We start from the raw sequence: 16093 nt of genomic DNA, 5'->3' as shown, positions 1-16093 counted from the left end.
CAACACACATGTATACAAGCCATCTCTGGATTTCATCACTGGGAAAGCTGTTGTTGGATAGGGTTGTTGTCTCTCCAGGTACATCTTCTGAGCACCTACTAAGTGTGTGGTCTGGGTGAGGTTCGGGATGTCTCTGTTCTGGGCCCCGTGGGGGTGACAGAGAGGAAGCAAGTTGCCAAGGGAGTGGCAGTCGCTGTGCCCTGGGACAGGTGCTGGGGATGGGCTGAGCCTGGTGTGGGGGTTCAGACAACTTCTGCAAGAAAGGCGTGTCTGTGTTGATACCCAAGGACTGGTGTTATGGGTTGAACTGGGACCCCACAAAAAGCTATATTGAAGTCCTAAGCCCCAGCATCTCCAAATGTGACCTCATTTGGAGACAGAGTCTTTACAGAGGCAATCAAGTGAAAATGAGGTTATTAGGGTAGACCCCTAATGCCGTTAGATTGGTGTCCTTGCAGAAAGAGGAAATGTGGGCACAGATGCAGGGAGAACGTCATGCGAAGAGGAGGTAGAGATGGGGGTGAGGAATCTACGTGCCGACACCCACTGGCTGCTAGGAGGGAGGCCAGGAGCAGGTTCTCCCTCACCACCCTTGGAGGGAACCACCCTGTCGACGCCTGGAACTTGGACTTCTGGCCTCCGCAACTGTGAGACAATACATTTCTGTAGTTTAAGCCACTAAGTGTGTGGTACTTTGTTGCGGCTGCCCCAGCAAATTAACATGGGTGGGCAGGAGTGGGCCTAGAGTGGGGGTGCGGGTTGGGGGGTGGTTCCAGGCAGAGGAAGCAGTGTGTACGGGTGATTGTTGAGGAGGGTAACAGGGTTCAGCAGGGCCCAACTTGGGCCACACTGAAAAGTGGGGGCCTTATAGTATCTACTTATTGGGGTCGCGTGAGAATCAAACAAGTTCCACATGTCTTATGTTCAGGATGGAGCATGCTCTGTGTGCCAGGCACGTTACAAATGCCTTGTGACTAAGATGGTGGCACCTGTTTCCCATGGGGGACACAGGATGTGGAACAGAGTACAGTGACACAGAATGACAGCCTGGGCTACTGAAGGCCAGGAGGACCTGTCTGAGGGGGTGGCATTAGAGCGAGTCCTCGTGAGCTGCACCCGAGAAGATCTGGAGGGAGCTCATTGGAGGCAGCAGTGAGAGCCAGTGCAAAGGCCCCGGGGTGTGCCTGGACGTGGAGAGTGTGAGGAACAGCAAGAGGCCAGTGTGGCTGGAACAGAGCAAGGAGGGGAGAGTGGATGGGAACGAGGGCAGAGGTGAGGGGCAGATCATCCAGGGTCTGAGCGGCAGTTTGGGCAAAGAACACGGCGCCTGGTATAAAACGTGTGTAGTCAATGTGAGCCTGCATCATTAATCCCGGGAGCATGGGGAGGCTGCTGAGTTTTTAAGCAGTTTTAATCATCAGTCTAGTTTTCAGAATCCCCTCTGGCTCTCAGCGTGAGCTCAGCACACTTGCCTGCTGATATCTCCAGTGACACTGTTTCTGTCTCCTGACACGTCTCTCCCTCCAAGCTCTGTGTCATCCCCTGATTAGAATGTCTCCATCTAGGTCATGAAAGACGACACTACAAAGAACAGGATGGAGGAGGGCAGAGCCCCTCACTCAAGAGACGTGAGCCTTGACCCAGGCTTCCTGGGCTCTGATCCAGGCTGTGTCCCTCACCAGCCGTGTGACTCTGGGCCTCAGCTGCCTCATCTGTAAAAGGGGGAGGACAGGGGCCGGGCGCAGTGGCTCACACCTGTATTCCCAGCACTTTGGGAGGCTCAGGCGGGCAGATCACTTGAGACCAGGAGTTCAAGACCAGCCTGACCAACATGGTGAAACCCCGTCTCTACTAAAAATAAAAATTAGCCGGGCGTGGTGGCGCATGCCTGTAATCCCAGCTACTCGGGAGGCTGAGGCAGGAGAATCGCTTGAACTCGGGAGGTGGAGGTGGCAGTGAGCCGAGATCGCGTCATTGTACTCCAGCCTGGGCAACAAGAGTGAAACTCCATCTCAAAAAAAAAGGGGTGGGGTGGGGTGGGGGGAGGACAGGTCCACCCCCATGGAGCTGTTGTGGGATCCAGTAAATTCATTCGCATCAAACCACTTAGAACTGAACCTCGATGTGGTGAGTGCTCAGGAAATGTTAGCTCCTGTATCCTCCAACTGAAAAACAAAACCCTTTCTCAACTGCACACCCCTCTCCTCTTTCACTTTAAAGCAAAATGCCCCAAATGAACTGCTCACGCAGCTCCTCAATTCTGCCTCACCCTTTTCTCCTGAACCCTCCGGCAACCTCTGGGAGGCTTAACCCTATATAGTCGGTTCTCAGTCTCATCACCCTGGCCTGGGCCCCGCCTCCTCGCCCGAGCTCCGCCTCCCCTGGCCCTGGCCCCGCCTCCGCACCTCCCCGCCCCGCCCCCTTCCCTGGCTTCTCACTTTGGCTCAACATCAAGGGGTTTCAGTCTCGGTCCCACATTTCTCCTCTATCCACACCCTGCCTTAGGGGCTCTTCCGGCCTTGCAGCTCTAGGCTGATAACACCCAAAGTTCTCCCTCCAGCCTGACTTCTCCACTGAATTCGGGATTCCTTACTCAAGGGCCTCCCTCACGCCTCCGGTCTGGATATGTCCTGCGAATCTCGCACCGAAGCATCCAGGATTGAGCTACTGTGCCTTCCCCAAGCCTGCTCCCCACTCTAGGCAAGTCTGTCCTCCGGGCTTCAAGACGATGCACCATCCTCAACCCCTCTCTTTCTCTCACACCACATCCACCCTGCCAGCAAGCTCGGTCTGCTCCATTTCAGATAATCTATCCGGAACCGCCCCCTTCTCACCCTCTCCGCCCCCACCCTGCTCCCGCCCCTTCCTCTCCGCCTGGACCACGACAGCAGCTCCTCCCTGCTCCTCGCAGGCTGTTCCCCACACGCAGCCACAGCGACCCTGGAATGCCCAATTTAGATCCTGCCCCCCTACCGCTCCATGCCCTCCTGTGGCTCCATCTCACTCAGGGCAGATGCCAAGTCCCTTCCACGTAGCCCTCAAGACCCTCTATGGTCTGCTCCCATCCCTCCCTGATCTCATGTTCCCACACCCTCCCCTGGCCCAAACTGTTCCAGCCACCCCGGCCTGCCCACAGGCAACTGTGTCACTCACTGCCTCAGGACCTCTGCAGCTGCTACGCCTTCTCCCTGGAATGTTCCACACCCGGATACGGCACAGGGATAACCACCATCGACCTATTGCGTGCTTCTCTTATTCATTCTACTTATTGTTGGTCACCCCAATTGGAATGCCAGCTCCCCAAGAGAGGTTCTCGCCTGTCCTGTTTGCAGCTGCAGCCCCAGTGTGTACACTTGTACACTAGCCCACAGTCGTCTGTGCAATGACAGCATGTGGCATCACCCTCTTTCCGCCCCAGAGACGCCCTGGAGTGGATCTGGCGGGCGCCTCGCTGGACATCCAGGCACTTACTTCTTTGGGTCACTGAAGGGGAGTGGCCGTGGTGGGGGCTCCTCCGTTCTCTTCCACCCTGTTGGGTGCTTATTGCGTACAGGCTGCTTGGAGAAGAAGGACTTGGGGACGGAGGCAGAGAGCTGGAACGGGCTGGGCTGGGCCAGCTGGGAGGGCCGAGGAGTCTCTGCACTGGCAGTTTTGTAAACCTGAGCGGGGTAGCCAACCCTCGAGCCCATGTCACTGCAAAGCAAAAATGAAAGAGATAAAAAAAACCAAATCCATTCCACATTTGGCAAGACAGAGCTATTGAAGTTTACTCTTGGGAATCAAAAAAGTTCATTTGCACAAGAGAGACACAAATATATTACCACTGTGGAAAATTCCAACAATATAGACGCCTATCTGTAGAAAAGGGAAGACTGCCTGCACAGCGCCTAATCCCACCTGAGGATGGCCTTCTAGCACATTTGGTTCCTCTATGGGAATCTGAAAAATTCACTCCTGTCTCCTTGGTACAACCTATGCAGCTAAAGGTGGCGATCCTACCTCCTGCCCATCTCGAGAGGGAACTATGGCTTACAGTTTGCTCTATTTCCTTCCTAACCTTTCTCTTTTTTTTTGAGACAGGGTCTCACTCTGTCACCCAGGCTGGAATGCAGTGGCGCGATCTCAGCTCACTGCAGGCTCGACCTCCCAGCCTCAAGTGATCATCCCACCTCAGCCTCCGAGTAGCTGGGACTATAGGCATGCACCACTATGCCTAGCTAATTTTTGTAGAGATGGGGTTTCACTATGTTCCCAGGCTGGTCTTGAGCTCCTGGACTCAAGCAATCCGCCTGCCTTGGCCTCCCAAAGTGTTGAGATTACAGGCATGAGCCACTGGGCCTGGCCCTTAACCTTTTTCTTTTTTTTTTTTTTTGAGACAGAGTCTCACTCTGTTGCCCAGGCTGGAGTGCAGTGGCGCAATTTCAGCTCACTCCATCCTCAGTCTCTTGGGTTCAAGCGATTCTCCTGCCTCAACCTCCCCAGTAGCTGGGATTACAGATGTGTGCCACCACGCCCAGCTAAATTTTTTGTATTTTTAGTAGAGACAGCGTTTCACCATGTTGGCCAGGCTGGTCTCAAACTCCTAACCTCAGATGATCCGCCTGCCTTAGCCTCCCAAAGTGTTGGGATTACAGGTGTGAGCCACCACACCCGGTCAACCTTTTTCTATGCAAAAATATACGCATGTGTATATAAAAGGGGGCATTTTGGGGGGGATGGGTGGGAGGATTATTGGTTTTTTGTTTATTTAAAGAGACAAGGTCTCACTATGTTGCCCACGCTGGCCTCGAACTCCTGGGCTCAGGCGATCCTCCCACCTCAGCTTCCTAAGTATCTGGGAACATGGCGTGTGCCACCACACCCAGCTAGGATTATATATATAAGTTAATAAATCCCTTTTGAGGGTCAATTTAGCAGTATCACTGGATGGTACTTTTGACTACAGTCAAATGAGAAGACTGGCAAATCTCCCCAGAGATGACAACATTGACCACAAACAACCATTTCAGTACTCCAAAACTTGGCCAAACACATACAACAATTTGAGAAGCATTTATGCTTAAGAAACTGAGCTTTAGGGAAGAATAGAGGAAATTCGTCACATTTTGTCCTCCCCCGACCTCTTCCCAGCTCAGTGAGTGAAGAAGTTCTTCCAGAGCAGAACCTTTGGGACAGTATCAAGGGTACCAACACATGTGCATCAGGAACTTTGGAAGGAGAGGAGAGAAGGGGCAGAAAAAATATTTGAAGAGATAACGGTTGGAAACTTCTTAAATCTGATGAAAACCTTACACATCTAAGAAGCTCAACAAACACCAAGTAGGAAAAATACAAAGAGATTCACACCTAGAAAAAGAGTTGAAAGTTAAATGCTGGCTGGGCGCGGTGGCTCATGCCTGTAATTCCAGCACTTTGGGAGGCCGAGGCGGGCGGATAACCTGAGGTCAGAAGTTCGAGACCAGCCTGACCAACATGGAGAAACCCTGTCTCTACTAAAATACAAAAAAATTAGCCGGGCGTGGTGGCGCATCCATATAATCCCAGCTACTTGGGAGGCTGAGGCAGGAGAATCGCTTGAACCCGGGAGGCGGAGGTCGCGGTGAGCTGAGATCACACCATTATGCCATTGCACTCCAACCTGGGCAAAAAGAGTGAAAAAAAAAAAAAAAGAAAGTTAAATGCTAAGATAAACATCTTGAAAGCATCAAGAAAAAGATGATGCATCGCATATAGAGGAGCATCAATACAATTAGCAGGCCTATAATCCCAGCACTTTGGGAGGCCAAGACGGGAAGATCACTCAAGCCCAGGAGTTGGAAACCAGCCTGGGAAACACAGTGAGACCCCATTTCTATAAAAAAGAAAAAAAAATACAATTAATTGCTGACTTTTCATTTAAAAGAATGAAATAAAAAGTAACTTTTAAAGTGCTGAAAGAAAACAACTGTTAACCAGGAATTCTATATCTAGCAAAACCATCCTTGAAAAATGAAGGCAACAGAAAGATGTTCCTATATAAACAGAGATGGAGAGAATTTGTTGCTAGCACATCTGCCTGATACAAAATAATTTTAAAACTCCTTGGGTTAATCCCAGCACTTTGGGAAGCCAAGGCAGGTGGATTGCCTGTCAGGAGATCAAGACCAGGCTGGCCAACATGGTGAAACCCCATCTTTCCTAAAAATACAAAAATTAACCGAGTGGTGGCAGGCACCTGTAATCTCAGCTACTCAGGAGGCTGAGGCAGGAGAATTACTTAAACCCAGGAGGCAGAGGTTGCAGTGAGCTGAGACTGCACCACTGCACTCTAGCCTGGGTGACAGAGCAAGACTCCGTCTAAAAAAAGAAAAAAAAAGTCGTCCTCAGGCTGAAATAAATGACTCTAGACAATGACCTGAGTCAGTAGACAGAAATGAATAGCCCAAGATGGCAAACTGTGGTTTAAAATAAGATTCTATAAAAGTATACGCTTTCTTATTTCTTCTCTTAACTTCCTTAAAGACATAAGACTGTATAAGGCAATAATTATAATACTATACTGCTGGGTTAAAACATATATAGATGTTTAGGATAAACAGAGCACAAAAAAGGGAGAAGGAAATAGGACAATATTGGAGAAAAGTTTTATATTTTATTGGAATTTAGTATTAACCTGAATTGCACTGATAGATGCACATTATAATAACTAAAAAGATAGTTACACAAGAGTAGAATCCAAATGTTACACCAAATTATATATTTTTTTATTTTTAACTTTTGAGACAGAGTCTTACTCTGTCACTTAGGCTGGAGGGCAGTGGTGCAACCTTGGCCCACTGCAACCTCTGCCTTCCTGGCTCAAGTGATTCTCCTGCCTCAGCCTCCTGAGTAGCTGGGATTACGGGTGCACGCCACCACGCCCAGCTAATTTTTGTATTTTTAGTAGAGATGGGGTTTTGCCATGCTGGCCAGGCTGGTCTCGAACTCCTGACTTCAGGTGATCTGCCCGCCTGGGCCTCCCAAAGTGCTGGGATTTTACACGTGTAAGCCAACACATCTGGCCTGAAATTGTATTTATTTACTACAGTATAAGGCAGTAAGGAAGAACGGAGGAGCAAGAAAGATAGCAGACATACAGAAACAATAGCAAAATGGCTAATGCAAATCCAACCATTAGCAGTAATAATTACATTTAACGTGGATGGTCTGAACACTCCCATCAAAAGGCAAGGATTGTCCGACTGGATTGAAACAGCAACTATGTAATGCATTCCACAATTTAGCAACATCTATCAATGGAGCAGAGTATGCATTGGTGAGGAGATGTTCAGGGAACTATTGAAGCATGTAACACCAAGAATGGTCAGGAATGCTTTCCCCAGGAGACAGGTCAGGAATGCTTTCCCCAGGAGACAAGAGCATCAGAACTGAGAACTGAAGGATGACTGGCCTCAGCTTAACATTTGGCCTGGCTGGGTGCAGTGGCTCATGCCTGTAATCCCAGCACTTTGGGAGGCCAAGACGGGTGGATCACGAGGTCAGGAGATCGAGAGCATCCTGGCTAACACAGTGGAACCCTGTCTCTACTAAAAAATACAAAAAAATTAGCTGGGCATGGTGGCGGGCGCCTGTAGTCCCAGCTACTCGGGAGGCTGAGGCAGGAGAATGGCATGAATCCGGGAGGCAGAGGTTGCAGTGAGCCGAGATCGCGCCACTGCACTCCAGCCTGGGCAACAGACTGAGACTCCGTCTCAAAAACAAAAACAAGACATTTGGCCTCCCAGAAATCCATGCAATAGAAAAGCCTGCACAAGGCCGGGCATGGTGGCTCATGTTGTAATCCCAGCACTCTGGGAGGCTTAGGTGGGAGAACTGCTAGAGCCCAGGAGTTGCTGTAGAGACCCTATCTAGGGACGGGGTCTTGCTATGTTGCCCAGGCTGGTCTTGAACTCCGGGGCTCAAATGATCCTCCCACCCCAGCCTCCCAAAGTGCTAGGATTACAGTTGTGAGGCACCATGCCCAGCCCTAGAGACCCCGTCTCCACAAAAAAATAAAAATAGCTGGGAATAGCAGCACATGCCCATAGTCTCAGCTACAAAACACACACACACACACACACACACACACACACACACAAACAAACAAAAAACCAAAAGCCTGCACAAGCACACACAGGCAGGTATGAGGATGGTCTCTGTAGTACTGTTTATAATCAGGAAAAGTTGGAAATGGCCAGGCTGGAGTGCAGTGGTGTGATCTCGGCTCACTGCAACCTCTGCGCCTCCGGGGTTCAAGCGATTCTCGTGCCTCAGCCTCCTGAGTAGCTGGGATTATAGGCATTCACCACCATGCCTGGATAATTTTTGTATTTTTAATAGAGACAGGGTTTCACCATGTTGGCTAGGCTGGTCTTGAACTTCTGGCCTCAAGTGATCCACCTGCCTCGACCTCCCAAGGTGCTGGGATCACACGCATGAGCCACTGTGCCCTGCTGCAAGCATATCCTTATGATCAAAAACTATGCAGCCAGTGCAAAGAAGGTCAATCTCTGTTCATGTATGAGGACAGATGGTCTGAGCTATAGTAAATGGAAACGATGCATGGTATAAAACATGATTCTGTGTATTTAAGGGAAAAAATATATAGATATATACACACATGTATAGAGAAAAAAAGAAATAAAGTAGAATTTTACACTTTTTTTTTTGTCTTTTTCCCCCCCTTTTTGTGGGGAATGGGGTCTCGCTAAATTGCCTAGGCAGGTCTCGAACTCCTGTGCTTAAGCTATCCTCCTGCCTCTGCCTCTCTGAGAGCTGGGATTACAGGCATGAGTCACTGCACCTGGAAAAATAAACCAGAATTTTTTTTTTTTTTTTTTTTTTTTTTTTTGAGATGGAGTCTTGCTCTGTCACCCAGGCTGGAGTGCAGTGGCGCAGTCTCAGCTCACTGCAACCTCCGCTTCTCGGGTTCACGCCATTCTCCTGCCTCAGCCTCCTGAGTAGCTGGGACTACAGGCGCCCACCACCACACCTGGCTAGTTTTTTCTATTTTTAGTAGAGACGGGGTTTCACCATGTTAGCCAGGATGGTCTCGATCTCCTGACCTCATGATCCGCCCGCCTTGGCCTCCCAAAGTGCTGGGATTACAGATGTGAGCCACTGCGCCCGGCCCAGCTAAACTAGAATTTTTAAAAAGTCACTGTATTTCGTGCAAGGTAAGGGTTAAGTGGTATGTTTTTTGTTTGTTTTGTTTTTTTTTTTGTTATTTGTTTGCTTTTTTGAGACGGAGTTTCACTCTTGTTGCCCAGGCTGGAGTGCAATGGCGTGATCTTGGCTTACTGAAACCTCCGCCTCCCGGGTTCAAGCGATTCTCCTGCCTCAGCCTCCGGAGTAGCTGGGATTACAGGCATGTGCCAACACACCCAGCTAATTTTGTATTTTTAGTAGAGATGGGGTTTCTCCATATTGGTCAGGCTGGTCTTGAACTCCTGACCTCAGGTGATCTGCCTGCCTTGACCTCCCAAAGTGCTGGGATTACAGGTGTGAGAGCCACCATGCCAGGCCTAAGTGGTATGGTTGAAAGAACAAAGAACTGGGTTGGTAAAGGTTTAGAGAAAAATCTCTGGAGGAGTGTACACTAATGGATTCTCTCTGAAAGTAGTAATGATGGGGAATATGTACGGAATAAAAGTCAAATTAAGCTGGGCATGGTGGCATATGCCTGTAGTCCCAGCTACTTGGGACGCTGAGGTGGGAGAATCGCTTGATCCCAGGAGTTTGAGGCTGCAGTGAGGCACGACTGTGCCATTGGATTCCAGCTTGGGTGACAGAAAGTCCCCATCACTCAAAAAAAAAAAAACAAAAAAAACAAAAAAAACCCCCAAACAACCCTAAAAAAAGTCTAATTAAACTATATAAATGGCACAGGGTAAAAAGTAAGTGGCCAGCCAGGTATGGTGGCTCACGCCTGTAATCCCAGTACTTTGGGAGGCTGAGGCGAATGGATCACCCAAGGTCAGGAGTTTGAGACCAGCCTGGCCAACATGGCGAAACCCCATCTGTACTTAAAAAAAAAAAAAAAATTAGCCAAGTGTGACGGTGTGCGCCTGTAATCCCAGCTACTCAGCAGGCTCCCAGGCTCAAGTGATTCTCCTGCCTCAACCTCCTAAGTAGATGGGATTACAGGTACCCACCACCATGCCCGGCTAATTTTTGTATTTTTAGTAGAGACGGGATTTCATCATGTTGGTCAGGCTGGTCTTGAACTTCTGACCTCATGATCTGCCCGCCTCGGCCTCCCAAAGTGCTGGGATTACAGGCATGAGCCACAGCTCCCAGCCTGAACGTTCTTTCTTTCTGGAGTGCCAGTGTGCCCATGCATCCTCCTGAAGCCTCAGTATCAACTTGAACACTGGGGCAGCATGGTGTGGGCTTTGCTGTCCACCTGACCCAGTTCCAATCCTGGCTCCCATCAACACACTGGCCAACTTGGGTGGGGTCTATTCCCCTCAGTGAGCCTCAGTTTCCTCTTCTGAGAAATGAGGCAATGACAGCACCTGCCTCACGAGACCCTACGTGCTAAATGCTCAGCACTGAGTCCTGAGGAGGAACCGGGGAGCTGCAGGTGCCAGGGAGGTGGTGGGTCCCTGGGCTCTGGGCTCAGACAGCACTGGTGGTAGCAGGGGAGGGGCAGGCAACGTGCTCTGTGCTTCCATCCTCACCTTCAACCAGAGAGGCTATGCATTTACCTGCTTGACATCTTAGGGGAGCATTTAACATTTTGTTGGAGTCAAAAGATTTATGCTTCCAAAAAAAGCTGAAAAACCAGAGGCTGAGTAGAGAAATCATACGAGCTGCATAAGTGTGTGCAATGCTTTTGGTCTGTTCAGCCTGGGGACTCTGAAGGGGACCAATGGGTGGTCCTAGGTGGGTGACAGGCTCTCAGGGAGCGAGCTGTGGTCCCTGCCTCCAGGAGGAGCAGTGGCACGGTAGGTGGCAGTGACAGTGCTGACCACTCCGAGCCTGTGGAAGCTGCCTGGCCTTGTTCTAAGCATCTTATAGGCGTCACCTCACTTAGCCGCCATAGCAACCCTGAGACAGGAACTACCACCACTCCCATGTTCCAGGTGGGGGAAACTGAGGCCCAGGGAGATGAAATAACTTGCCCCAAATGATGTAGCTAGTGGGGGATAAGAGCCAGGACACAGACATAGGTAGTCTGGTTTGAGAGACGATATTTTAACCACCATTCTGTACTCCCAGTGACAACAATTGTTAATGATAAATATCAATACATAATACATGAGAATAAAACACAGCAGCAGCTGATACACTTGAGCCCAGCTATGTCTCCAGCCCTGTGATAAGTGCTTTAAACTCATGGTCTCAGTTCGCTCTCACAACCTTAGATGATGGATCCTTCTTTTTTTTTTTTTTTTTTTTTGAGACAGAGTCTAGTTCTGTCACCCAGGCTGGAGTCCAGTGGTGCCATCTCAGCTCACTGCAATCAAGTGATTCTCTCGCCTCAGCCTCTCGAGTATCTGGGACTACTGGCGCCCGCCACCACACCTGGCTAATTTTTGTATTTTTAGTAGAGGCGGGGTTTCATCATGTTGGCCAGGCTGGTCTCAAACTCCTGACCTCAGGTAATCCGCCCACCTTGGCCTCCCGAAGTGCTGGGATGACAGGCGAGCCACTGTGCCTGGCTGACAGATCCTATTATTACCCCCATTTTACAGATGAGGACATTGAGCGTCAGAGCACCTAAGGGGCCTGAGAGATCACACAGTTGGGGTAAGAGGTGGAGCTGTGATGTACACATAGGCAGTCAGAGGAAGAGCCCTGAAGTCACACTGCTCACCCACACACTCTGAGGGCCCCTAGCGGCTTGGCCTTCACTCTGGACTAATCTTGCTTTCTCTCCCTGACATGTGTCGTGGGCTGGAGAACCAATTTGTCCCTGCATGTGGCTGGAACTGTGCTCCAGTGTAGGAGCCGTGAGCAGCCACATTGCCCCTGTGGCCTGCGGGGCAGAAGCAATGGGTCTTCAGGAAGCAGACACAGAGAGGGTCTAGGCAAGAGATTCAACAGAAATACCAATCAAGCCACTGCTCGCTACCTCCACCAACCACTGCCACCTGTATCGTCCGAGCGGCCTCCTCCCGGCTCCCTCTTCCTCCTGTGTCCTTCCTCAGCCTCAGCACACAGCCAGAGAGATCCTGGGAACATGTGAATCAGATCAGGACTCTCTCGGGGTTCCACCTCACTCTGGGTAAGACCCAGAGCCCTCCCCACAGGGCCCCCCATCTGCCCCCCGCTCCTCCACACTCCCTCTCCTTCACTCTGCTCCAGCCATGCAGAAGCTGTTTCTCAAATACATCAGAAATGCTGCTACCTCGGGACCTTTGCACTGCTCCCCACCCCGCAGATCTCTGCCTGGCTCCTGCACTCCCTTGAGTTCCAGGAGACTGCCCGGCTTCCTCTTCCCAAGCTGTGACTCTCCAAGGAGGTCTCTGTCTCGGGTGACCCCAGCCTCCTAACACTCACAGGCAGGGTGGGCCCCGGTGGATCTTCAGGCCCTCAGATTACCTTTCAGGGCTGTGCCCCCAGAAGGGCATCCCAGGGACTCCTGGCACAGCCTGGGGAAGCAAGGCCACGTGCTTCCTGCCTGCCTGGGAACGCCCGGCTGCGTCAGCTCCATGTGGAGCCGAGAGCCTCTGACTGCTCCTAACAGCTCTGACAAATTGCTCTGGAAGCCCAGAAAGCTCTGGAGTGTGCACTGCCTCAGGAGAGGGCGAGGGCCAGGTGGCTGCCCGCCCAGGATCACTCAGCCCACCGCAGTGCCCACGGCAGGCACTGGCGCCTGGCAGCATGCCTGGCAGCTGGGCTCCCATGACGAATGTCTGGAGGGAGCATCTGTGAGGTCATCGATGGGCACAAGCTGCTACAGGCTGCAGCGGCTTCCACGGTGAGGGCCGCAGTCCGGGGAAGGGAGGGTAGGGGGCTCCCCGCTTGGGCGTGTCAGGACCCATCCCTCTCCTGGCAGCCTTTGAATGTTGCCCACCATCCTCCCCCTGCCCAAGATAGTCCGTCCTCTCCAGAGTAGCCCACAGTGATCTTTTCTATTTTTTTATTTTTACATTTTATTATCATTTTTTGAGATAAGGTCTTACTTTGTCACCCAGGCTGAGTGCAGTGATGCGATCTCGGCTCACTGCAGCCTCCACTTCCCGGGGTCAAGCAATCCTCCAACCTCAGCCTCCCAAGTAGCTAGGACAACATGTGTGTGCCACCACACCCAGCTACTTTTTTGTAGACATGGGGTTTTGCCATGTTGCCCAGGCTGGTCTTGAACTCCTGGGCTCAAGTGATCCACCTGCCTTAGCCTCCCAAAGTGCTGGGATTACAGGTGTGAGCCACCATGCCCAGCCCACAGTAATCTTTTTAAAAACATTAAGTCAGATTATGTGCTCAAATGCCTCCCGTGGCTCCCATGTCCCTTGGAACCAAATCCCAGCATCTGACTTTGGTCAATATGCCCGCCAGAACCAGGCTCCTGCCATCTCACTATGCTGACCTCCTGCCACTCTCCCCTTGTCCCACCTGCTTCAGCCCCTCTGGCCACCTGACCATTTCTGGAGCACTGAGAATAAGTTCACCCTCAGGGTCTAGACATCTACTGTTTCCACTGCCTGGATCTCACCCTGGCTTCCTACAATGCATCACCTCCTGAGAAGCCTTCCCAGAGACCTGCTCTGTTTTTGCCTTTCCTCCCCAGCACTTATCACCTCCTGGCACACTCCATGGTGGTTCGGCTGTCTGTCTGTCTTGTCCTGTCTCCAGGAGAATGACAGCTCCATAAGGGAGGGATGCTGCTGCACCGCTGTGTCTGGAACGATACCTGGCACAGAGTGGGGGCTGCAAAGGTCAGTGACTAGAAGAATCAGTCCCTGCTGGCTGCCCCACCCTGCCTCCTCTTCTCACAAGCACCTCAGGTGCTCCCAGGCCATGGCAGCCTCCAGACACGTGGCAGTCACCCTGGACTCTCACATGGCGTGCTGGCTCTGCCCTGGGCCTGCATCTCCCTCCCAGCTTATTTCCTGGCAATGCCACCTGCTGCCACATCCACAGTTGCTCTGTCCTCCAGCTCAGGCCCACGTCCTCCTATGCAGATCCAAGCCTCAGCCCCCTCAGAGACTTTGCCTCCTGTCTCACTGCCAGCACCATATTTTGGAACACAAATCCACCCGCATTACCCTGGCTGCTCTTAAGATGAGATCCAAACTCCATAATGGAGCTGGTAGGGCCCTGAATGTTCTGGCCACTGCTGACTTCCCCAACCTCCCATTGGCTGCCCTACCTACCTACCTACCTACCTACCTACCTACCTACAGGGCCTTGCTCTGTCACCCAGGATGGAGTGATCGATTGATCAACAGGGTGACAATCAGTTACCCAGGATGGAGTGCAGTGGTGCAATCACAGCACACTGCCGTCTTGAACTTCCAGGCTCAACTGATCCTCTCACCTCAGCCTCTCGAGTAGGTGGGACTGCAAGAGCCTACTGCCATACCCAGCTAATTAAAAAAAATTTTTGGCCAGGCATGGTGGCTCATGCCTGTAATCCCAGCATTTTGGGAGGCCAAGGTGGACGGGTCACCCGAGGTCAGGAGCTCGAGACCAGCCTGACAATATGGTGAAACCCTGTCTCTACTATATACACAAAAATTAGCCGGGCGTGGTGGCAGATGCCTGTAATCCCAGCTACTCGGGAGGCTGAGGCAGGAGAATCACTTGAACCTGGGAGGCAGAGGTTGCAGTGAGGTGAGACTGTGCCATTGCACTCCAGCCTGGGCAACAAGAGCGAAACTCCATCTCAAAAAAAAAAAAAAAAGTTTGGTAGGAGGATAGAGATGGGTGTACGTTGCCCAGGCTGGTCTCAAACTCCTGGCCTCAAGTGATGCTCCTGCCTTGGCCTCCCAAAGTGCTGGGATTACATGAGCCACTGTGCCCAGCCACAATTGCTATACTTGAGCCAAGGGGCCTGTGTTCAGTGGCCTGACGATACCACCTCCTCCCCACCACAGGGACTTTGCACATGCAGCTCTAATTCACAGACATGCTTTCTCCATGCCTCATCTTTCCCTTCTGTTTTTTTTTTTTAATGGTAAATAGTCATATATACATTCATCTGAATGAGAAATTCAACAGACTTAAAAAAAAATGTGTGTATATATACATAGTTGTATATATACATACTGAGGTTCACAACATATATTGAGGCCCAGAATGTGTGTGTATGTCTATATATATGTTGCATATACACACACAATTTAAAATACAGAGCAAACACCTGTATAACTGCATCCCAGATGAATGTCTCTCCAGCCCCACTGAACCCCCCTCCTCCTTCACCCGCTCCCTCCTCCCAGTCCCCCTCATCCTTGGCAGATGTGACCCTCGTTCAGGAACATTATCCCTGGCCCTAGGCTAGATCAGATACCTCCTCCAGTCCTGCATCCCATCCACCCTCAGACCCCACCCGTCTCTGCAGGCTGTCCCCTGGCACAATTCATTCATGACTTTTGGCAATATTCACCAGCTGTTTCCCATGGACCTCCGTCCATGCCAGGACGGTGGGGATCTGGTCTGCCTGTTCCAGCTCCCTGCAGAGGCCCCGGTGCACAGCAGGCGCTCGCTGTGTGAATAAATACCAAGTTCTATGCCACAGAGTGCTGTGGAGGTAGACACAGGGCAGTCAATGAGTGCTCATGCTGGGCCTTTTCAAAGGTGCCTGCCTTCCAGGAGCAGAGGCTGGGGAGCAGGCTGTCACTCCAGCCCAGGGGCACGTTCTGACGACAGCACATGCAGGGGGCTGCTGGGCTGCCCGGTGCACACTGCAGTGTGGCCGCCATGGGAGGCAGAGGCACGTGTGGCCACTTGAACCAACGTCTGGCCCCAAGCAGGTGGCTCTGTGACCATCCAGGGAACTTGTGCCTACTGAAATGGGAAGACTGTGGGAGGCCAATGGAGTGAGGTGGGTGAGATGGACGGTGGGAGTCCGTCTCATTCTCTGTCCGGACTGCTTTTCCCTCCTGACTTCCCTGGCTAGTTC

General features: G+C 51.3%; 1 protein-coding gene across 7 annotated transcripts in view; it reads right to left on the bottom strand.

The window, feature by feature from the left end:
• SIPA1L3 (signal induced proliferation associated 1 like 3) overlaps positions 1 to 16093 on the bottom strand; it is a 300743-nt gene that overhangs the window by 21874 nt on the left and 262776 nt on the right. For all 7 annotated transcript variants that reach the window (XM_054462531.2, XM_063657662.1, XM_054462535.2 and 4 more), the window contains one exon: positions 3472 to 3693. In XM_054462531.2, the coding sequence (XP_054318506.2) occupies positions 3472 to 3693 (222 nt within the window). The remainder of the gene's footprint in view (positions 1 to 3471; positions 3694 to 16093) is intronic.

Source organism: Pongo pygmaeus, chromosome 20, assembly GCF_028885625.2.
Source record: "Pongo pygmaeus isolate AG05252 chromosome 20, NHGRI_mPonPyg2-v2.0_pri, whole genome shotgun sequence".
NCBI lineage: Eukaryota > Metazoa > Chordata > Mammalia > Primates > Hominidae > Pongo > Pongo pygmaeus.
This window is presented reverse-complemented; position numbering and strand designations above follow the sequence as displayed.